General features: G+C 30.3%; 1 protein-coding gene across 1 annotated transcript; it reads right to left on the bottom strand.

Moving 5' to 3' along the window:
* Window positions 1-6: 6 nt before the first annotated feature.
* Window positions 7-25,399, bottom strand: LOC121119172 (uncharacterized). The gene is made up of 7 exons (XM_040713787.2): window positions 24,750-25,399; window positions 24,468-24,552; window positions 8,068-8,157; window positions 1,101-1,275; window positions 704-997; window positions 248-635; window positions 7-188 (listed from the first exon to the last, which is right to left on the bottom strand). The coding sequence occupies exons 1-7, from the start codon at window positions 25,058-25,060 to the stop codon at window positions 140-142; spliced, it is 1,392 nt and encodes a 463-aa protein (XP_040569721.1). The 5' UTR covers window positions 25,061-25,399; the 3' UTR covers window positions 7-139.
* Between the last annotated feature and the right edge of the window lie 701 nt (window positions 25,400-26,100).

Genomic DNA, 26,100 nt, shown 5'->3' with positions numbered 1-26,100 from the left:
TGTCCGTTTTTCATTAATTTCTTAAGTAACGCTCTATGTATTCTAATCATTCTTAAGTAAGTCGCCAGATATAATCCGTACATCGCTTGATAAATGCACATTTGTAGGATACAGCATCTCCCAAGATGGAACAACCCCTTCACTTAGTTCCCCAAACAATACATGCTGGTCGCAACTTATCTCTTGGACTGAAAATATGAATTGTACATTAATTTGCGAATGCAACATAAATCTTAACTTAACTTACTTCAATCGAAATTGCTCCCCTTCTTTACATGGTCCTCTTTCATAGTGTGGATAGCACTTCCCGTCCGAAGCCCAATAATGTCCTTGCAGATGAGGTCCACAGTCGCAAGCAATTGTACTGTCCTTCTTAACAACCAGAGTTCCTTTTGGACATGATCCGCTAGTAAATTGCTCAATGCAAGTTCCCGTACTAGGATCTGATACAAAATTCTTAAAGCAATTGCACTCAGGTTGCCGAGAGGTTCTATTATATGCAAAGTATTGTCCTTCAGGGCAAGGCCCAGGGGATTCCTGTTCGTAGCATTCCTGCGTTTCATTCCAGAAGTAAGCCTTCCATTCCTTTTGACAATGACAACCAGTTCCAGACTCGTTCAAATAGAAAAGTTTACCTAGAAAGAAGAAGGGGAAAAAAATCCAGCTTTAAAATGATGAACAAATGTTGCACAGCTAAGGTTACCTTTACGACAGGGTCCTTGAGAGAATTGTCTATAGCAGCGTTGATGAGGTGACCACCAATGCCAATTATCAAATCTTTTGCAATACTTCTTTTCCTCGCAGACACCTTCACCGTTTTTATTAAATACAAGCCACTCTCCAAATCGACAGGGCCCTGTTGTATAGGGTTGAAAGCATCGTCCATCTTTTGTGGTTGAGTTACTTGGTAAGCAATTGCACTGAACATCAATGGCCTCAATAGATTTCAATAAACAAGGAGTACCTTCACAAGACCTCAATTCATTTTCACAAGGTCCTATTAAAGAAAAGTTAAATTACGTTTAGGGTCAACGAACTATTTACTAAAAGTAGTAATATCAATAAGAATATAATTTGTGTGTTTTTTTATTGTCTTCTACCCTTTGTATTGAGTTTGTAGCAATTTCCATCTGAGACGTGAAGATGATGCCCATCCTTGCACCGACATTGACGATCCAATGTTTTGTAGTTGAAATCCAGGACATGACCTAGAGGACAAGGTCCTCGATCGTAGAGTTCAAAGCATTCCCCGGTTTTGTTGTAGTGATACATTTTCTAAGAGGAAAAAAAATATTTTGTTAATTTGGTTCATTATAGTACATATTATTTACGAATATGACGTAGATGCTCATTCCATAGATTGCCACAGGGCTAATGGATTCAAAATTATTATCCATATGTATACGGACACACACATATAATGGTGATTAGGAAACACATTGAAAAACAGGAGGGTCATAGACGCCTTAGCAATTTTAATATATATACATGAAGTCGAAACGCCATTATTTCAATGACAAAAGTTGAATGGCCAAAGAAAAAAAACAAACGAAGAAGTAATTTTTTTCCCTATACCTTGCTGATTTTAATTTACGAACAATCAAAAACAAGTCTTTTAAATAAATACATATATATAAATGCTGTATGTTATATATCCACAAGTTCATAATATATTACTTTAATTGGATTTTGATTGGATATTTTTTATCCAACCACTAGACATTTTTTGAACTTTGATGAAATGCATATATTATTTAATTTCTCAAAAAAAAAATGTATTCAAAAAAATGTTAAGTCAACCTTTGAATGTGATTTATTTTACTGAAGCGAATTAGTTATATATATATATATGGGGTTATTAGGGATTTATCTGAGCTTAATAAAAAATAATTGTATAGCTACGAAGTCACTACGACCTATTATATATTGTTAAGTAATATTTCATTAGTGGAGGTAGGTATATAACTGTTGGGTAATGAGTTTCAAAGACTATCCCAGCCGAATCGATTGACGTAAGAACATCAGAGGAAGAGAATTGATTGCAATTTTAAAGTATATCCAGATGTAAAGTTGTTCATGTGAAATGTCACGACTTTAAAAGCAATTATTATAAACATTAATGAATAAATAAACATGAAGAAACATTTTCATTATAATATGTAAGTTCATGTGTAGAGGAAATTTATAAAAATAGGAAGACAAGAGTAACATGAAAACCACATCACGTCACATGCAGACGCGTCCACTGGAACCGTCTCCTCAATATTTCATTAAAGGGCTTCAAAGGAGATAGAACATGTTACATAATGGGAGGATATTTTTTAATAGTAATCAATGGTTCATTAGCGTGAATGAGGAACAATTTTGATTTTAGTCCTGTACTGATTGCATTATTTTGTATTTTTAATAATTATAATACTGTGGACAAATCGCTCGGGATAAATTATTCTATTGAAGTTCTTGTGAGTAGGTTCGATTCACGGTCACTCCTAGAAGAATAAATATACACTATGCATTTGCACATTATAGACGATTCCTAGGTTAAATGGAGTAATTGTAATACTATAATGCTTACTTATGTTTTATCAGAGCAATTCCATGTGACCAATTAAAGAAACATTAAAAAATACCAAAAGCTTACATTTCTATGGATGAGTATTGGAACTTGGAAAAAAAAACTTTACTTTACTTGATTTTCTGAAAAATACTTGAACTCGCCTTTACTTGAGCTCAAATAATCAAAACCATTCGAGTAAGGATAATTAGTCCAATTTCTAGCATCATTCAAAAGGAGAGTAAAAACCTAAATACAAACGCTCTTCTCTTATTGAAAGAAGAGTTTATCATAAAAAGGAAAAACAGCCAAATTATGTGGAAATTCTCAAAAACTGGAACTCAACCAAATTAAAAAGTTGATACATTGTTCTAACATATGTAAAGCGACATAGCATAATAAACAACGCGCTTGGAAGAAGTTTTATTTTTTCAAAAGGGCCCTCAAATTTATTTTCAATTTTTTTAAAAGTCTAAATTTACGATTAAAGTCCCATCTTTACGTCTCAATTTTCAAATTGCAACCCAAAATGAAACTAAACATTTTAAATGAAGAATTAAGCGTACTTGTGATTATTATAATACAATAATTGAATGTCCCTACAAATTCAATATATTACTGAATTAGTTTTTGACTTTTTTGATAAAAAAATACTAATTGATTCTGTAGGACTCATAAATACATGATAAATAAGTAATTTTAACATATCAAACTGAAATGCTAGCATCTATGAATAGTTGATAGTTAAAATGACTGATGTATTAATTAAATAATGCATTTAAAGACGTATAAATTATAACTTGTACAATCTACTCATACAGGTTGCAACTTGTACACGACTATATACAGTGAAGGAAATAAGTGTTTGATTCATGGCCTATTTTATAATTTTGCTTACTCATCAAGATTTTTTATTGGATTGAGGTCCGCAAATTATTTACACAATTCCATGATCTTAATGTGCTTCATTTGAACCCCTTCTTTGTTGCTTGGACACTTTTTTGGGTAATTTTCGTGCGGGAAGACTCATGGACTGACCATTTTCAGTGCATTGCCGGGAGGTTGACCTCCCCCTGCCCAGAATATAATGTTTCCACCGCTATTCTTGACGGTGGGATTGGTGTTTTTTTGAGGTTAGACTCAGATTTAAAGTTATACTCTTAAAATAAGCCTACCATAAAAAAATTATAATACGTTCTTTTATTTGTCAGTGGACAAACTTAGAAGATCGGCAAGGGATCAAATCCTTACTTTTAGTGATAAAAATAGTGTGTTTTTCGGTCACGTTAAAAAAAAGAAATTAAAAATCAACATGGTAACCATGATCATTTCAATAATGTTTTGGAGGAGAGCAGCTTAGCTGTCACAGAGTTTCATTAGATCAGCTACAATAAGCAGTGACAACGGAGGAGGGGTAGAAGATGAAACAAATAATGACATTGGCAATCATTACTCCGATGTTGATCCCCAATTCTACAAGGACTTGCAATTATAACTCCGCAACAAATCCTCGAGGCTTACTCTCCGTCTTTTAAGAGCACACTTAACTGATCAATCAGGTTTGAAATATAATTGAATGTAGTAGGAAAGGAAGTTCACTTCTCAGGAGTTAAATGATAATGACAACTCCCTAGAAAAAGAAAATTCCTTCTTCCGATAAGCAATTTCAAAAAACGGGGAATCTAAAAAATACACACGATTTATTTCACTACTTATTTTTTACTCTGTATATATAATTCTAACATAAACTCGACTTGACGCAAGACTCAAGTCAAACACATTATTATTAAGAAGAGAAAGAAAGTGGTTTTTGAATTGTTATTTAAATATTTTTTCAACTTTTATGTAATAATTATGTATGATTTTTTTTATTTATTCTAAAGATCGTAAAAAAAAGAGTACTTTCAAAATAATCGACGCTAATCTCCTTGAATTTTTTTATTTATTCTAAAAATCGTAAAAAAAGAGCACTTTCAAAATAATCGACGCTAGTCTCCTTATCATGACTTAACATTGCATATGTATATATATGAATTATAAACATGCATATTTTGTTAAGCAGATGTGTAATTAAAATTATATGTATATATATTTGATTGCCACTTAAATTGTTGCATTAAGTGTAATCGGAGGATAGTAGACATGTGATATACAAATGGGAGAATTAACTAGGCATAATCTCAGATTAAGCAATTTTTTTTTTTTTGAGGATAATTAAAATTGGAAGGAACTTTGTACTACGAGACACTACTATCGTCTACATTGTGTTGTGGTGATCAAGAACATTTTACTGTAGACCAAGACAGGATTAAGACTTTTAGGCAGCGTTTCTTAAAATATTGGTTCCCCCTGAATGATAATTTACTTTTTTTAATGTTTAAGGTTTTATTAATTAGGGATTGACAAGAACATATAGAAAATATATCAATCATAATTATGATTATAATTAGTTGGAAATAATTTGAAATTAAAGTTATTTAAAAATTTAGTTCCTCTCCGTGCTCAAGAGTCAATTTATTCCTAGTTGGCTCAATATATTGGCCACACTACTGAATATACTTTCATTTTTAATGGATGGACCTGAATTTTAATATCCAGCTCTATTATTATTGCACTTATTACATGTTAAAATAAAAATTAAAGAAAAAAAAAAAAGTTTAATCCGGGGCCTTTAGAGGTAGTCTTAAAACTAAGTTAGGCTATACATTCATAGCCTCACTTCATTTTATTTGTTGACCATTTGAAATAATAAAATTAGATTATTTTTTGTTTAATAATGTATAAAAATAAGTAAGCACAGATATAGGCGGAATCGGCATTATTGACCCGATCCCGATACTCTAAAAAAGGTCGATTCTTGCTGATTCCGGTGCATCGGGGACAACCCAATTTCTAATCAGTGACAGTTTTAGAGAGGGAGGGGAGGTGTTTTGAAAATTAAGAAATAATAAATGTCAACAAAATTTTATTTGTCAAAAATAGAGTGTTTTCCCGTGACGTCATCATTGGTTTCTTTAAGTTTAACTCATCTTCTTTAATTGAAACAACTATACACTTATGTTAGAATAGTAGTACAGAAAAAAAAAACTTGAAAATAGTGAAAATGCAAATGGGCTAAAGGCTTCTTATTACATTTAGTAGAAAAAATCATCAATAATAGGTATAAAGTATGTCATTCTACAAGTACTATAAGTGTTATTAGCAAGTAGTCATATATTTGATATATATGTTCCTTCGACCATTAAATTATTCATCCAATATTGTAAAGTCACTTATAAAGCTTCATAATGATCCAAGGTTTGGTTCGTGCCTCTAATATTTAGCAGGAGTAGTAGAATGATTGTTTTCAACGTATTATGTACAGGTATATATTATATTTGTTGCTTATTTGTACACACAATGAATAGTCAACTCTTTCAATAAATGCTCCAAGGTACCCTTAAAGGATCAAACGCTGAATGGCTAGTTCGGAAGGGTCTGCAGTCCCTTATATACTTACGTCAGCATTGTTGATGCCGGCCATTTTGGGGGTCTAAAAAACCAAGTTTTATGGTAATGAAAATCACTTTTTAATTAATATTAAGAAAACTAGTAATCTATTGGATGTCAAAATTTGACCAACAAATAAAAGGACTTAAACCTTACTGTCTATCAAAATTGTACCCCTCTATTGCCTAGTTGTATTATATATCTGAGCAGAAAAAATATATTAGATTGTTATACAATCTTATTTCCATAATGTGGACAAAAATTAACTATTTTAATGGAAATAATACGATAATTATGCTATTTTTCTAGTCCCTAATGGATCAAAAGAAGAAAAAAATATATTGTACAAATTTAGTCATTTGATGTGAATTTTTAGTTCATTTACTTTGCTTTAATTCAAATATTACTATTTATCATTAGGATCAAGTGAAGTCTTTTTTATCATTAAACAAATTTGATGGATTTGAACAAAGATTTATTGGAAATTTCTCCATTTAATATAGCAAAAGTATCAACTTGTCTCCTTCAAATATGATGCAATTTACGACGTTAAGGAAAATATTATATTATTTTTACGCCAAATGTGTTAATATTTATTTATTTCCTATTTGATACTATATCATTCGTTAATAGGAGATATTAAATTTTTTAGCACTTAACCTCGAGAAATTTCTGCTAAAAAAAAAAAAAAAATATCGATATTTCTGAACCCGACCTCTTTAAAGCAAATTTACTTATGCAAATGAAAAAAATATTTTAGGGGTCACCAAATCTATGTTTGTGGTACGGTTGGCTTCTTCTTAGTCGACCGCTAGACTTGTTTCAAAAACATTGTATGCTTTTGATTGCTCTGATTATTTAAGTTCAAATGAACAAACATATAATATTTGTACTTTTGTTTAAATTTTCGTTTTTAAACGTATTTAAAACCTGGTTGAAAAAAGTTTGAGAATCACTGGTTGTAATGATTTAAGTAAAATAAAGTTTTAATCTATCTACTTTTGGATCTTGTTTTAGGGGTGTATAGCTAGGGGCAATAGCCTCCTCAAATAAAGGTAGATTTAAGATAAAAAATTCGATTTGTAATTAATTTGGTAAAATTCATGTCTGGACTAAAAATTCTAACTTTTAAATTATTGCAAAAAAGTAATCCCCCTTCCCCCAAAATAAAATCATACGGGTGCCCCTGTGGTCAGTTAAGCAGGATCAAAACATAAGGGGATTGAAACTTGGACGAAACAAGTATTCTTCAAAAATTAGTCTCAAAGGATCTAAAGCAAGACAGACAAAAATTAGAAAAGGAAATTTTCATTTAGTTACTTTTTGATATTGATCAGTTAATCGAGACTATACTTTGAGGGATCGAGACTAAAGTGAGACCAGTATTTTCAAAAATTGATTTTGAGATTCCCATCACCACTACTATCTATGCACATAGGGGATTTGCCCTTGACCCTAATCCACCACCCTATTTCAAAATATTATTTTTCTTTTGTTGGTTAACAGCTTTTTCAGTATAATTATTAATTCTAGTTTATTGCTCAATGAAGAACTCTCATGCCCCAAGGAGAACACACCCCACAGCTGATATAGAGTAAGACTAAAAATCTCGTTTAAAAAATATGGAGTTGTTTTGGTATTGGTTGTCGAAACCTAAGTAGACATTGAATGATCGAGGGTATAACGAGATCATTTTGTTCAAAAATTGATTTCAAGAACCTCATCACTATCATATTATAACAACTACTCTAACCGGGATGTGCTATACTCAAAGAACATTCAAAGCACTCCTGTGTCATTATTAAAACATATTTTCAACTTGAATGATGGATGAAAGACACTTAACTACATACACCCGCCGTTCAAAGGGCTATGGTTGTACTATGTACACCAAGTTATAATAATCATATTTAATTACGTCACATATGTTCAATCATACTAAGAACATAAGTATGATGAATTAGACGTATATAATAATAAGAATGGGACTGAGCATTACATTATATAAAATAAAATTGACTCACCATATCAGAACTGCAGTCACAGGAACCTTGATTTGTGAAAGGATCGCTGACAACAAGTTGACCATATGGACAAGGTCCACGAGTATATTCCTGAAATGAAAACAACAATAATTAAGTCGTATAATTAAAAAATAGCAAAAATAAGTATTGCAAAGTGAAGTTTTGTCATTGATCGAAAACCGCAACAAATATGTGAAGGAAAGGGAAATGAACAATGTAGGTATAATAACACAGGGAAACACTCATTTTGTACAAATGAATTCAAGCCAAAAAAGGAATTTACCTTTGAGTGCAGAATTCAAAATTGTTTGCAATTTCTCTCTCAGTCATCTGATTTCTGCAATATCTGAGATTATGGTATGGTATCGTTCAGAGTCATTTTTTACCCTTAAAACCATTCCCAAATTAAGAGTATAATTTATAAAACTTATGTAAAAGGGGTTTTTATGATTAAAAAGTGTTTTTATTGATTCTGTATCATGTTCTGAACTCGATATATTTCCGGGCACTCTTCTTTAGACTCTTATAACTTATCCATAGTAATGAGGAATATCATAACTGATATTATAAAAAATATTCAATGTTTAATTTAAAAAAAAAAACCCCGATCTAATATGCATCCCACCCTAATTGTTTCCCTGTGTAATCAATCCATCCTGGGTATTTATATACATTTGATGAGATAATGATTCAAATGTGAATATGATACATTGAAAGACTTTCACTTTATAACGAATACGTATATGTAAACTAGAGTGGTTCTTAAATGTTCTGGGGACAAGGTGCCATTTTTTTTATTTTGGATCAAAATATAAAATTTGAGCCTTATTCATCAATGCTTAGAGCAGAGACTCTTAACCTTTTTACCTCTATTACTCAATTTCCAAATTTTAATAAAGCCATTCCTCCAGATTAACTTTAAAAAAAATCATATTTTTTTTCCACAATAAATTGACGTTTTTAAAGAAAAAAAAATTGTTATGCCCTTTTTTTTTTACATAGATGGCTTTATGTGCAAAGTGAATTGAGAAATAAGAGTGCCATTCAAAACATAGAGCAACGTAGAGCTTCAATTCTGGGAGTTATCCGTATATAGGAAATAATCATCAGAGATATTTTAAGTGCTGGGCTGTAACCACTCTACTTTATACCGGTGACTGCAAGACAATTATAAGGTCCAGATCAAAGCAAAATAATTTGCTGCGGCTGTTAAAGGAAGCATTTAAGTCGGAAAAGATAAGGTGACCGTCAATAGCCTTTCTCGGGAATTTGTTAGCAGCCAGAACACCGTGCGCCGTTTGGTGAAGCAAAACTTAAGCCTTAATGTCTACAAGAGAAATTCTTTTCAGGGTTTGAAGCCTTTGGATCGAGTAAAGCGTGTGACCCCGTTCTAAAATCTTCATCAACAAGCTTCTTGAAAAGCAAGACTCTGGGCCTCCCCACTACCTGACTGCTCCCCCTGGACTTTGGTATTTTTGAGTACCTGAAGGGGAAGAATTTGGGAGTCCATGAAACCAAAAAATGACCAACTAAAGGCTGCCATCATTACTGCTTGAGCCAAGCTTTGTAAAGAACCGCTGTGCTAAGTTCTGCACAATGCAGCAACTGGTCATTAAGCCAAACAGTTTGAATTACATTTTCCAAACTTGATAATACTTTTTGAAATAAAAGAATTTTTGTAATTTTAGACGGAGGAACCTGTTTATCCTCTGCAGTCAACAAAACTTAATATGTTTTCTCAATTTTACGAGAAAATGTCAACGCAAAAAATGTCAAGGAAAAAATGGGAGGAGCAAAAAAAAGGAAAAGGGTATAAGTGGAGAAAATGGCAAGATTCTTTTAAACTAATATAATACCTATTATGACCAATATAATTTATATTATGATAAAACAAAAATAAACTAACACAACAGCGATTCCAATGGATAAAGTGCAAATCACTTAATTCTCTGTTATCAATTATAATAATTAATATCATAAGACATGATGTATTATACATATTCGACAAGACTCTTGGATTGGCAGACACACATTCGCATAATGCTCGACAAGAGGAGCGATTTCCACATCGTTATGGTCCAGGATGTGTCAGAAGAATAGGTGGTTAACTGTGGCCCAACAAACCCCTGAGGGGATTCGGGCAAGTAGTCAAAGGTCGAGTCGTTGGAGAGTGCGAGGAAAACTGTAAAGCTCAGTACAGTTGGAGCAATCTGAAATTGCAATAGAACAATGTCCTTCCTCTCTTCATAAGCCTTTTTTCTTACCCAAAGAGAACAAAACAGGCTCCACTACTTAATTACCTAAAGGACATTAATACTCAAAGTTTTTTATGTAGGAATCTGAAATCATACTTCCAATGTATCAAGCCAATTTATGAGAACCAAAAAAAGTAACTATTAGGTTCTTTTAAAGAATTTTTAAGTGTATTTTTTTAGTATGATACAATGGGATTTGAATATGTAACTGCGATTGTAATAAATATTAATGGGGATTATTGATATTTATCAAGTAATATAAACATGACAGCTCAATGTATTCATTTATTTCAATTTAGAATGAGAATTCGGCTTCAACTTCATTAACATGTAAAGCAAATATTAGTATAAATTCCGTCAATTAATTTATTCATTGAATAAATGCAAATACATATTTAATGACAACAGAAAGGGGTCTAAAAAAATTATTCGACACTCATGTAATTATCTAATTTGGTTAATTTAGGTACGTATGGTAGGGGCAACTCTATGGGAAGGTTTACAAGGCCGTTAAAATGTTCGTTTTATTAAATAGATATATATAATCAAATTAGGGATTTCGATCGTTAATTTCGGCTTATTAATTTAGATGTCCTATATAGGCTGGAATTACTCCAATGTCGATCCTCAATTCTACTCATAGTTCAGGAAGGACTTACACTTATAGCTCCCGAGCAAATCCTCAGTTTTACTCTCCGTATTTCATGAGCACAAGCACTAGTTATTTCTTTAAACTTAGATGTTCTGTGTTCAAGAAATAAATAATAATGACCGAATCTTTCAAAAATAAAAATATTTGTTAAGATTACAAACTAAGAAAACATGATCCCGTCTTAGGACATGTTTTTTACATCTCTAGTAATATCTATAACTAGTGTCGTGACCCCGTCCAAAACCAGTTTTTACCCTTCACTTTGGTGATTTATTATAGACCAACCTCGATTGATATTTCGGTCCAGGCCGAAATTTAGATTGTGCACTGAAATTCAAATCAAAGACCTTATTTTAATGCAATTTATATTCCTCAATTTTATTTTCTAAAAATGACGTTGGACCGGATTAATACATTTTTTTTGTAGGCCAAAATTTAATACAAGACTGGATTAGACCGAATTAGTTACAACAACCTAAGACAGGCATAGGATTTCCAGACAGAAACCCACACTACTAACAACTAATATGAGTAAATAAAGTTTTATATTGCTAAAATTTCCATTTTAATGATGGGTGACTATTACAAACCCAGGGTAATACTCGCGTTAGGATTTGATTGAAGTAACAGAGGAGGATTAATAGTGGTCATTCAATATGAAACAAAACAACAACAACAAAGAAAAACCAGAACGTTGAGTAATATTTAAAGACACATGGAAGTGATAGACTTATACAATGAAATAATAATTAAAAAAATTGAAACAAAATGTATATTAGGTAGAAAGGTTGATAGATTGTACCAAGATATTTATTATGATAAAGGACAATGTTGTGAACAAGCAAAGGAAACAAAAATCCGGATTTGTATCTAAAAGCTATTCATAAAAAAAAACAAAAAAAACTTTTCTAAGAAATCCTACCTCCCCTCTCAAATAATTGTTGTAGATATATAATTCATTACAAAAACAAGAGAATTGCCACTCTTTTAAATACCTCATAGCAGAGGTGGCACTTGGACTCGATTTGGATTCATATTTTGAAGACTTGCGACTCGAAGATTAAGACTCGCTACTCACCTTGGATTCGAAAGTAATTTCTTTTTTATCAAGTACTCTTAGAAGTCGTGCACGGACATTTTGCCAAACGGATACATTACCAAATTACCACTTTTACCAAACGGACACTTTGCAAAAAAAAAAGTATATATATATATATCTGATGATGATTTATGATGCAATATTACTAATTATAATTTCCATTCAAATAACTCGAATTTTTATGATTAAATAGTGGCCACAAATTGCAATAATTATGTGTTGATTAGTTAATAATTGATTTATTTCATTATGAAGATGCTTCAAAGGTTGGAATCGAACCGCTATTAAACTTTTATAACAAATATCAAGAAAACCGCCCTATAAATAAATTAGAAAGAAAAAAAATGTCTTAATAAGGAAAAGAGTCAATCAATCAATGATTGATACGCAATGAACAATGCAAATGAATCAATCGTTTGGATCAAATATGAAATTGATTCATATTTAGATGTATCAAAGCATAAACAATTACAAAATGAAACAAACTAGAGCTTATTAGCTTACGTACAAGTGGAAAAAATGACATTTGACCATGATCGACAAATTTCCATTCGCGCTCTCCATACAGTTGGGCATCTTCAGGACAACCGTCTACACCGTCAGTAAGTTCGAAACTTTGGACAAGAAGAAGGGATGGGTCAAAAAGGACAAACTTGACCCAAATGAGTTAATGAAAATAGCCCAGGCCAATCTCCTCAAGTCCATGAGTGCCCATGCAGGAGATCTCGGGGTTTTAGGGTGGACTGTCCAGAGAGCTATCAAAAAAGTGAGTTGAAGAGCCTTATGAGGGTGGATAGGCCACTTTTAAAACCAGTAGTGAAAGAAACTCTTTGAAAGAGTCTTTTGAGTCCTTTTGAACTCTTTTTTTGACACTTTTGGCGCCCAAACAGCCTCGATGCCAACCCAACTTGACTACACCTTTTGGGTGCATGTCGAACGGAAGGCCTGTAGTCTCCGTCATCCAAACACCGAGGACAACAAAGCCACTGACAGCCATAACTGGAAATCTACGACCGAGGACTACATCCACAGCTGGTGCCAGACATTCATCCACCGCCTGTAAGACACTTAGGGCGACTACATTATTGATTAAGAGACCTCAAACACACATCTATTTATAGTATTACTTTTTTTGAAATTATATTGTTAATTAATAAATTAAATTTTGTTGAAGTTAGAAATTCAAACTGTTCTTATTTTAAAGGACTACTCGGTAGTATTGTAGCGTAAATCATAGTCGAGTATATTTTTTTATTTTTCTAGGCAAAATTCTGTTCTGCAAAGTGTCCATTCTGCAATGTTTCAGTTCGACAAAACAGAAGTCGGTAAAATGTTTTTCGGCAATAATTTTTTCAGGAGAGTGAATTAGAACGATTTAAATTGTCTTTTATTTCTAAGTACTGGAACAAAACTTGATGAAATCATTCAATGAATTGACTTGGACTTGTGAACAAAGATTGAGACTCGACTTGAACTTGCGGTATAAATATTTTTTCCTCACTTCATAGGTAGCTAAATAATAGTGTAGGTTTTCTGTCTAGAAATCCTACACCGGTCTAAGATCGTTATAACTTTTATTGGGCCGAACCAATTCAAATCACTCTTGCTCGACCGGACTTATAGAAGAATTTTGTCTAGATAGGTCAGACAAAAAATTTGGTGTTACTTAAAATTTGATGAAGAACGGTTTTATTGATAAATTGAGATGAATTCATGTTATATTTTGTGGTTCATCTGTATACTTACATAACAGGAAGGTTAAAAATGTTCATTTGACGTTGTTATCTCACTAGTATAATCATTTACATTGTAGTTTTCTCTTCAACAATAGATTTTCTTTTATCCTTTTTTAAAATGCACCTTCAATTGGTCAGAAGTAGTTGCACTAATTAAGTAAAAGTAAACAATAATTTTACTCCATCTGACCTAGGAATATTCTTTCAAGTTCATATAAATCAAGTATTTTGCCTTCCCTAGGAACGACTGGGACCTATACACATTGAGTTCAAGAAAATATTTTAAAAGAAAAAAAATCAATCGTTGGAAAGAATTGAATAATTACCAAGTGATTTTGGTAAGGATGCGAGCTAGAATAATGTTTCTCAAAATTCTGTATGGATTACATTTGTATTTTTCAACGTAATATTGTCAATTTCTAACAATAATTTATTTTTATTAATCTTTTAGAGTAACTGAAATTGCACTAAGACTTGCCAAAATTGATCGTCGAAATGAAATGATAAAAAATGAGTAGATTTGGGTCAAAATATTTTTCTTAAATAAGATAAAAGTTTTAAAATACAACTAAAATCCTTGAGTGTCTTTACTCATCCCTGTAATTTGCATGGAAAGCCTATAATCAGGGGTGTCTGCAGAATTATATATTCGGAGGGCTTGGTATTTGGAATTTTGAAAAAAACAAACAATTTTTGGAAAAAAAAAATTTCAAAAATTAATTTTCAAACATTAAATTTTCTCAAAAAAAATTTCTAAAATCTACAACTACTCACAAAACATACAACAATCCATACCTATTCTCAAAAATTATATTTTTTACAAAAAAAATTCAAAAATCCACAACTGTTCACAAAATAATAAAAAAATAAACTTCTAATATAAATTTTTTTCAAAAAAAAATTAAATTATTCAATTTTTGCGAGAAAAATCCATAGCTATTCATAGAAAATGTAATTTTTTGAAAAAAATTGCAAAATTCAATTCAATTTTCTAGTAAAAAGGAAATTTTTCTTAATTTAGGGAGGGCTACTGTCCCTTAAGCCCACTCCCTGCTGACGCCCCCTGATAATTTGCTCAAATTTGTCGATGTAATATATTCTGTTGTATGTATATTTGAAGTAAAAAATAATAAATGGGATTTTCTCTTTTGTTCAAGATTGGTTTTATGTTACGCACCACATATTTCAAAAGGGCCTTGTATATTTCCTATCAAATATTTAGATAATCATATTTGAAAAGACCTTTATATATATATTGGGATTAAGTTATATTATATCATTAATACGTGTATCATGGATTAAATCATTTGAAGCCTCCTTTCTCTCTCTATCTATAGAAATCGTATTAAAAAATATATCATGTAGCAGCAGTCGTATTTTCAAAATAAAATAATGATTATAATTTAATGGAATCATTTTGTCTACGCATGCTCCATTACAAAGTAATGCTTCAATGAACCTCGTCCAAATTGGTAAATAACTATAATAAGATTTTGATGTTTATTTTATAAAATAAAAAAATAAAAATATTTCTTCGTTGGTACAAACAGAATTCATAATAGATATAATAAATATGCTTATAAATTACAATTAAAATGTAATTCAAGCATATCAAAATATAAATATACAGGGTGGCCTTTTGAAATGCTCCCTCGGTATCTTTAAAGTATATCAAATCATAAAAGAGCCGATTGACAAAGTATACTAATACATTTTGATTATTTAAGTACACAAAATAGAAAAGCTTATACAAAAATACACCTCAGGCCCTAATGACCTTATTCAAACACTTTGCATTTGGTTTGCCCATGCACTTGATAGGTTTTGTCCCAAGATGTCATAAAATGGGCAAGAGATTGTCTTTGCAGGTTCTGAAAACTTCATTGGCTTTTTTCTCAACTATTAATTACATGAAAAAATCTAGAAGGGTCAGTTCTGATGAAGAAGGTCACCAACTGATTTTGTTTCAAAAGTATTTAAATTCATTTTTACAGGGGGATCGTACTTTCAAAGCGGTATGAGCAGGCGTTCTATTCTATTGTATGTAAACATCTGGGATTGATAAGGCTGAACGAGCCTATTGTAGTACACTTGCATTCAAAAACTCTGCTTCGTTGATTTTCACACCGTATGGAAGCTGATATTTGTGGAGCATCATAACTTCATTTATTAGTATTTAAGTTTCCATATTGCTTTGTTTTCCATTGGAAGATAAAACAACAAATCTTTGTTTGACTGTCAACTGAAGCGTCAATCATTATAATAGTGGCGAATTTCATAATTAAAAATAGGGGACTTAAAAAAACACTCTGTATAATAAGATTTTTTATTTATTTTTATGATTATTCTAAATATACACATTTCCATTTAGATACAAATAATATAAATGTGAATTACAATGGAAATATACTTCAAGCATATCGAAATATACCTACATTATGCATAATAAACACACTTTCAGCAAAATCCAGTGTTGGATTCGTGTACTACTCGAACATGTCCGAAATATTATTTAACAAACTTGACTAAAATCGAACTCCAATTATCCAAATTCGAAATATTAGAGATTAAATTAATCTTATCCAGTTGTTTCTACATCTATTCTCATAGTCATGACTTTATTTTTGGGGGAAAAAAGCCAACCCAACTTTGACTACTTTTTAAGACTTTTTTTTAGAAAAGCCAAATTTGTAAATTAACCTTTTTTTGGGAAAAGTAAAGACACATGGCCTACCTTTAGAAAAAAAGATGAATTGGAAAAATTTGAATTTTTCAAAATTTCAAACTATGACAAAAAAATATAACCCCCCCCCGTCACACTACCCGTTCTCATGGGCCTGATTACTCTGCATTGAACAATCACATTGAGGGTGTGGATCAGTGTAGGAAAAACTACTTTTCCAAATTTGTTTGAGCAAGCCCTTCAATACTTATCAATTCCAATAACTTAAGAAGATAAAGGCCGATTCTTTTCTACTGCTGGGGCAATTATATTGAAAATGAAGTTATATAATTTGTAGTGATGTAGCCAGGATGTATATAACAGCTAAACTTGGCAATCTAATTAATTTAATTTATGTTTTGTTGTGGTTTTATTGATATAACTTTTTGAATATTGTTAGATGCAAAATTTGTCAAATAACAACGTCTTTGACTGGTTACCGATCAATGATCGACGGAAATGCACTCGTTATCCCGGCATTCCATGATACCTTGATAATCATAATTGGTCTAATATATATTATTTTCTTAATAAATATTTCAATGATCACTGTGACCCATGGGTATAAGATAATAATTATTTGCAGCACTGGTCCAAGCACAATGCTCCAAAGCTTTATAATTAGTTCTCGAATCCATGTTTAATATTAAAAGTTTAATAACAATCTTGACAAAATGTTTTTTTTTCGTCTAAAAATTTGGCACAGAACCTTTTTTTTAGGAAAATTAATTTTTTTCACAAATAACAACCAAATAAAAGCCAACATTGAATATTTTTGATTTCAAAATTTGGATAAAAATTTGAGACAAGATTTTAGTCAAAGAGGGTGTAGCATCCCCCACCCTCTTAGTCACGGGCCTGGCTCATACTTGACTTTGTTCAATGCTCAAAAACTCGATTTTAATAACCATTTTGACGAAATGTGTGTTTTTGTTTTTTTTCCAATTTAACAAAGAAACTTTTTTATAAAGGACAAAAAAACCAAACATTGTATAATGTTTAGTTCAAAATTAGTCAAAAGTCTTTAGTCAGAGAGAGTAAAGTCACGACCCTGTCTTTAACTATAAACTTAATGCTCAATGCTTATATATTGAATCCAACATGAATAACAAGACTTGTAATGTTTTTTGTTTTTTTGAAAATGTAAATCAAAATACATTTACATTTAAATACAAATAGAATTAATTCATAAATATGATATATTTATGAATTACAATTAAAATGTAATTCAGGCATAGCATAGGAAACATCCTTTCAGCAAACACTCTGTTGATATTGTTGTCGTCGTTGAGTGAGTTAACTATGCATGAGGGGTTTTTTGGTTGGATGAATATATATAATAACATTAGTGTACTTGTTGTTTTTGCCATGGTGATTTCAAGGTTTGTCATAGGGAAAAGGCTACATTTCTAAGAATTACAACATACTCTTGTAATCTATTATGAACGTTGTTGGTTGGGCTTCGTTTTTAATATTATATTAATCATTCGTAATAATAACAATGAAAAGTGAAATCTCGGTTTTATTGGACAACCTTCACCTAATTATTTTTTAAAGTTATATACCATATATCCTATATATATACATAAACAGGGGTGGCGTCCACAGGATTATATATATATTATTATTAATTTTTTGAAGGGGGGGAGCTTAATTTTTAGATCTAAAAAAATTTTTTTTTTAGAAAAAATATTTGAAAAATCCACAGCTATTCACAAAAAATTAATTTTTTAGAAAATAGTTTCAAAAGTTAATTTTTAAATAATAAATTTAAAAAAAAAAATCGAAAATCCACAGCTATTTACAAGAAATATTTAAATTTTAAAAAAAAGTTACAAAAATTAATTCTTATTCTCAAAAATTACAAAAATCAATTCCTATTCCCAATCAATTTCAAAAATCCCCAGTTAGTCACAAATAATTCAATTATTTAATTTTTTAGAAAAAAATATCAAAAATCCACAGCTTTACCCTAAAAATTATATTAATTTTTAAATATTAATTTTTTTGACAAAAAAAAAGGAAAATAATCCATTGCTATGTACTAAAAATTTCAAATATTAAATTTTTTGGAAATAAATTGCAAAAATTAATAGCTATTCTCAAAATATAAAATTTTTAGAGATTTTTTCGAAAAATCTACAGCTAATAAAAAAAAAAAAAATTTAAAATCGGAAAAATGGTACAAAAATCAATAGCTCTTCTCACAAAATTTCAAAAATCCCACAGTTATTCACAAAAAATTTCACTTGTCTAATTTTTTGAAAAAGTTTTTAAATATTTAATTTTTTGGAGAAACGTTTCAGAAATTTGTTTGAGGCTGGAGGGACTGTAGTTTCTCGAGCCTATCCCTGCGGATACCCTTATTAAATTTTAAAATGTGAAAAAAAATTTTAAAATAAATAATAACAATAAAAAGTGAAATCTTGGCTTTATTGGACAACCTTCACCTAATTACTTTTAAAAGTTATATGTATATAAATACGTAAATGTTAGACAGAGATGGTTGTATATGTACAATGTACATACACTAGGGTGAGGTTAATGTCTATATTCTCCCTAAATAAACTTAACAGTTTATTGGTAGATGTGTTGACTCAATCTTTGTGGTCAACCAAATGATGAGTCAATATTAAATTTTTGAAAAAAAAAACCCCACAAAAAACAAAAACAGAATTGAATTCATATTTTATTTATTTATTTTAATGATTAGTTTATCACTAAACCTCATCAAATGATATTTGAGTTTTCTAATGCTATTGTCCATCCAAGTGATTTTTTAATCAGTCACAATTTGTCATTTCTGACCAGGGACGTCCGCAGGGGGTGGGATGGAGGGGCTGTAGCCCCACTCAAATTAAGGAATTTTTCCTTTTTAGTAGGAATTTTTTTGGTGAGGATGATAACATTTTGCGGGAAAATAGGGGTAAAAATTTTTTTTTAAAGATTTTTTTTTCTTAAAAAAGGTTGTTTCAGGCAAATTATGCAGCTGAGAAAAAAAAAATTTAATTTTTCAATTTTTCTACAAAAAATTAAATTTTCTATGAATAGCTGTAGATTTTTGAGAAAAAAAGAGTAGATGGACAAATTGTTGAGGGATCAAAGTTGTCAAGTTTGATTTACTTAACACCCTGATACCAAAAAAAAGATTTTTCAATAAAAACGATACAGATACAAGTAATCCAAGTGATGTTTCCATTTTGTAACCCAACACACTATAATGAATATGAAACTTAATGAAATTGCACAAATATGTTCATTAGGTACATACACAATACCAAAATAATAAAAAGAGGTTAAGCGTAATCAACATTTAAGAATTTCTTGGTCACTAGGCTCACCCTAGTGTATAACTTATATACATATCATATTGATACAACATATATATCATAGGATTAGTTATATTCTATTGAAGAAAGAAAGAGAGAGAGAGACCAATAATGGAATAGAACCTTGGAAGAAGGAAAATAATATGAATAGAGTTTTCCAAGAGGGAAAGTGTGTTTCTTGCTACTAATAGTTGTCAAGTAGAAAAGTTCTTTTAAGGGTTTTTATATGAGGGAACAATATTGAAGACGATGTTATCTCACTAACACAAAAATATAAAGTGTATTTCGTTGTCAGCTATTCATTATTCTGCTCCTTTTTGCCTAATCCGTGTTCTGAGCGTTGATTGGTTACGTTATAATTAGCTCTTGGTAAACTGTGAACACTTGTCAACAATATTGAATAATAATTCTATATTTGGGATGAATTAGCTAGCTATCAACTGATTTTGGGCCTTTTTAGTATTTATTTTCTTATAAAAGGATGTGTGATACAATAATGGTAACGAGGTGTGAAGATATTTTTGTTTATATACCGGGTTGGGCTGTTGAATTATAATAATATTATCATTATTATAGGAAGGTTTAATGATTATTTTTTGACATTCTGGTTGAACCATTCTTTGTGCATAAACAAGCAAAAGTTAACATTTCGTTATCTCGTCATCACGAGTGAGCAAAAAGACAAAAGGCATTGCATCTCAGATCTCCTAGATGCTGAAGATCAGGTGGGCAGGATTATGGACATTGGACAAGGGTTTTATACAATTATTAAACATGGGCTGTGTGTAAAGAAAAAACTAAGTATAGCGATAAGAAAAGGAAATACAGTTGATGTGTTTACTCTTTCTACTTTTTTGTTCATTATTTAATAAGTCGTGGCTTTGTTAACATCTCCCTCTCAAATAAGAATTCGTGCCTATTTTTGGAGTAAATTGATATAAAAATCCATAATAAGATAAATATATATGACTTTAAATATAATTATAATACTTTTCCTGAACGAATGCAATTTTAAATGTAGAAGCAGTAATCTTTCTTTAAAACAGGAAGCTGACATTAACCAGTGTCTTAATTCATATGTAATTCTCTAACAACTTGACGCGTTTTACTTATTTCTTGATATATCTACATTCAAACTGAAGATATTCACAGAAGATATTCACAGAGGTGAGGACTTGAAATCGACTTGGGGCTCAAGTCCATACTTGATACTCAATTTGATCACACAATCAAAGACTAAATATTTAACTTGGACTCGTTATCTAAGACTCACAACTCGACTTGTACTCAAAAGTCTCTTCAATTTTTTAACTGGATGTAAAATACTCTTGATATTGAACCGTGTCAATTTAAAAAGGCTTGCAACTCAAGTTGAACAGCAATACTTTGTCCTGCTTAAACAAAAAACAACTTGTCCATAATATTGACATATAAAAACCTCTAAAAGTCACTACCAATAACGTAAAAAGATTTGGGTAATTGCTTTTGTGTTTACCTATGTATATAGATATAAATCTTGGCATATCTAAATGAAAAAATCCCTTAAACCATTAGGGCATTATTATAATTTAATAATAAAAATTAAATAATATGTCAAATAGCGGAAGAAATAATACTTAAGTGGATAAGATCATGAAGTACTTCTAACGTATATGCAGGGGCGTCCGCGTATATATTTTTTAAGGGGGGAATTGGCTTAGTTTCTGGAATTATTTTTTCCCAAAAAATAACATTATTTGGAAAAAATTTGAAAAAGTAAATTTTTTGTAAAAAAAATTCAGGAATTAAATTTCAAAAATCCACAGCAATTAACAAAATCTTTAATGGAAAAAAGTTTCAAAAAACCACTGCTATTCCCTAAAAATTAAATTTTTGGAAAAAAATTTTAAAAGTTAAATTTTTTTTGGGAAAATATTAAATGTTTTGGAAAAATTTTCAAGTAAATATCTTTTTTTTTTTGTGGAGAGCGTGCTACAGCCCCTCCAGTCCACCCTTGCAGACACCCTTGATATGACGTTTCAACTCAAATGTAAGCTAGAATGATTTTTCTCTAAAATACATTTGTATTCCTTGGCCAATTATCATCAATTTCCATCGAAAAATTATACTTATTAACTTTTTGGGTATGCTGCAAATTTACTTAAAGTAGTCAAAATTTTATTGTCCCAATCACATAATGAAAAGTTGAGATATTTTATTTGAAAGACTGTTTCTGGGTAATTATAAAGTTCTTTAATAAAATAAAGGTTATAAACTATGACTAAAATTCTTAACTTGTCCCAGTAATTTGAAGACAAAACCTATAATTGACTCAAATATGTCTATGCAATATTGAGTGTATGAAGAGTTTTATCACCCCTTATTTACTACTCGGTCCAGTCCAGTCTTAAGAACAGCCCTATCAGTCCTGAAACCGGCCCTTAAGACTGTCGGTCCTACGACTGATTAAAAGAAGAAGAATTAAGTTAAGTGAACATTTATATTTTTTTCTTTGGAAAAAATTTGAAAAAAAAAAATTAAATTCCAAATACATAATTTTTGTTATTATTTCATTTTATAAAATTTAATTTTAAATGTTCAATTTTTTCGAAAAAAAACTCAAAAATCCAAAACTGTTAACAAAAAATTTCAAAAATTTAAAGTTATTCAGACAAAAATATTTTTTTTTTAGAAATAAATGTGAAAAATTGAATTTTTTGGAAATTAAAAGTTGGAAAATTAAATTAAATATCATATATTATTTTTTTTGGAAAAAAAAGTTGGGAAATTAAATTAAATATCATATATTAATTTTTTTGGAAAAAAAAAGTTGGGAAATTAAATAAAATATCATATATTAAATTTTTTGGAAAAAAAAGTTGGAGAATTAAATTAAGTATCATATATTAAATTTTTTGGAAAATTAATTCAAATATTAAATTTTCTAGTAGAAAGGAAAAATTCCTTAATTTGGAGAGAATTATTTTTTTTTAAAAGCAATCCAAAAATTATAATTTTTTGAAAAAAAATGAAAAATCTATAGCTATTCACTAAAAAAATTTAAAAGATTAAATTTTTTGTCATTTGTTTTCAAAAATCCATACATACTCATAGAAAATTAATTTTTTTTTGAAAAAAAATTCAAAAATGTAATTTCAAATATTAAAAAATCCACAGTTGTTCACAAAAAATTCAAGTATTAAACTTTTCCCTACAAATTTCAGAAATTAAATTTTTTGCTCTGATGCATAATTTTCCCGAATGAGGAAAAAAAGTTCTAGTAAACAGCAAAAATTCCTAATTAATTGGGGGTCCAGAGCCTCTCCATCCAATACTCTACAGACGCCCTTATGTACATATATGCAGCATGAACAATCATATTTTATATGTGATGTGCATCAGAATAAAAAGTACCTATGCACATAGTAGTTTGGAAATAAACAAATTTGCAAATCTTTTAGAGGTTCCAAATGATTCAACAACAAAAGAAGAGGAGATAGGTATTTCCTATTACACATAAATTAACAATTTAAATATTTAATTACATACAACCATGGTTTGAAAGTCCCTTATGTTCGTAATGAACCAAACACAGCTAATTAGTTTTGAAGTCGATAATCATAATCATAAATAAAGGGTAAAGTAATCAAGAAATAATGTCAATTTACTACTACTCTCTTTGTACGGAAGAATATATATGTACTTTTTTTCAAGTGCTAATCATTAAATAAATATCACACGCATTTGACCTTGTTTTGGTCATTGTAGTCGGTGAGGCTTTATACTAACCAAAGTAAATTGAGACGAATATATGTATACTAGACTCACCTGTTTTAAAATTAATCCTTTAAGAAAGTTTAGGGCGTCTTAAATAATGATAAAGTCATCAAGGGGTTGGCTGGAGGGCTGTAGACCCCAACCCCAAATTAAGGAATTTTTAGATAAGGATCTTAGAAATTTTTCTTCATAAAATTTAATATTTGAAAATTTTGTTTTAGTAAATTTAATATTTGAAAATTTTGTTTTAGTAAATTTAATATTTGAAAATTTTGTTTTAGTAAATTTAATATTTGTAATTTTTTCCCCAAAAATTCTACCTGGCCCCAAAAGAGATATTTATATATAATCCTGCAGACGCCCCTGAATATACTTTCTTCTTTTTTTTTTTGACAAAATTTGTACCTTTGGGTCGATATTGGGGTTAAGATAAGCTAAATTCCCCGATGTGTCAAAAATATTGGTTCCTACTTTTTGTACAACAAGTACTACAATTTGCTGTTTTTATAAAACAAGCAAAACTTTGAACACCCCTTAAATGATTAAAGACAGGTTGCACCAAATGTGTCAAAATGCAAAGTAATGGGCATTTTTAGTGGGAAATACCTTTTTTTTCAAGTTAAAATGGCTTGAGAGCTATCAAACTTTGCCCTAGTTAGTTTATGGATTGTCCCTAGCAAATAATGTATATGTGGAGAATTACTCAGAAACAGAACAGTCTAATACGCACAAATATATGTAGACATTTGAGTTTCTTGTAGAATCCCCCTGATTATTTCCTAATCCCAGTGTACATAAATACATTTATTTATTTATGTACAAATACATAAAAGAATATCCTTCTTGCTTACCTTGTAGCATTTACCATCTGGAAGTTTTGTCCAAAAGAATGGACAAGAGCACTCGGCTTGTCTCGTCGTTTCATTTAAAACCAATCTACCAAAAAAAAAAAAGAGACACATATTATATATATCTTTATATGAAATAAAGGAGTAATAATAATTAAAATTAATTCAATATTATTTTTGGTAAAAAAATACTTAATTATAAGAAGAGAAGAAAACAGAGTCAATACTGATGAATACATAACGATAATGTGTAGATATTATTATTATTACAATACATGAATGTACCTGTGTCCTTCTTCACAAGGTCCTCTGGAGTTTTCTCGATAGCAAAGTCCATCTTGAGGCCAATATAAATGATATCTTTTACAGCGACACTCAAATTTATTACCTACACCGGCTCTTCGAGGAGAAGCACGGAGTTCATAGCCTTGTGGGCAAAGTTTAGTATGTTGATGATTCCGTATCCTTCGACGAAGAAGACGAAACGCCTGTTGTCGAGGGAAACGATGACCATAGGATCCGGTAAAAAAGAGTCCGGCAAGTACTAGAGTCAATATGAGTAAGGATTGACGCACGAAAATATGGGATTTGCCCATTATAGTTCTTTTTCCCTCTCCCCTTTTGATTCGTTGGAAAATATTTGATTTCACGTGTTCATCCAATTAAATACGTTGAAAAGGGTTTCGTCACTAGAATTGCATCTATATAATATGTACTTGTTTCAAATTAATAATAAACAAACAAAATGGAGCTACTACAAGGAGCTCATGATCACTTAAAAAGAGACTCTGGCCTTGATCATTACATTTGGATATGCAAATACAATAAATAAATGTTTCACCACCACGATAATTTAATATGATTCACTTCTATTCAATGAAGATATTATACACTTTTTAGACACATCTAAATTAGTTGGAGAATCAACTATGAATAAAAAGTAAAATAGACTAATAATAATAATAATATGGACGGAGCAATTACAGTTAAAAAAAAGTTAGGACGCTTATTATTTTTATGCGTACTCTTACAGACGGAGATTTTTTTCTCTCTAAAAAACAAACTACTACCTTTTTTTCTTTAAAGAGAAATAAGTTCCTTTTTCAGTACGCATTTTAATACGCAGAGTCAAGGAACGAGGGGGATACTACACAATTATTATAGTAAATGTATACACTTCCCAGTATTATGCAATGTCTATTCAAAGAGCATGCAACATGTGTTTATTATTTACAACCAAAGATTAAGATGATGCAGAAAAATTCCCTCATCAAATGAGATGATATTATTTGATATTGAGCTCCACTTGAAAATAAGAGGGGGAGGAACGCATCTGTATATTGCCTGCATTAACACAAAAACAATCTTGTATAAAATCAAGAATTTTGTACATCATATAAATACGGCCCAATTTGACAAATTTATCTCACTCATAGGCTTTGTTCTCAAATTTCTGGTATGCGTTAATATCACCAAAAATATCAAACTATGTTGAAAACATTCATTAGATTAATGACACTTAGAGTGGTTTGATATGACCCATTCAAATCAAATCAATCAATTTCTAATTATGTATGTAGATAGTTTAGATTCAATTTTGAGAAAAATCATTATAGTAGGTTTTTGGTTTGATTAT

The sequence above is a fragment of the Lepeophtheirus salmonis genome, chromosome 6 (genome assembly GCF_016086655.4).
Source record: "Lepeophtheirus salmonis chromosome 6, UVic_Lsal_1.4, whole genome shotgun sequence".
NCBI classification, from domain to species: domain Eukaryota; kingdom Metazoa; phylum Arthropoda; class Copepoda; order Siphonostomatoida; family Caligidae; genus Lepeophtheirus; species Lepeophtheirus salmonis.
This window is presented reverse-complemented; position numbering and strand designations above follow the sequence as displayed.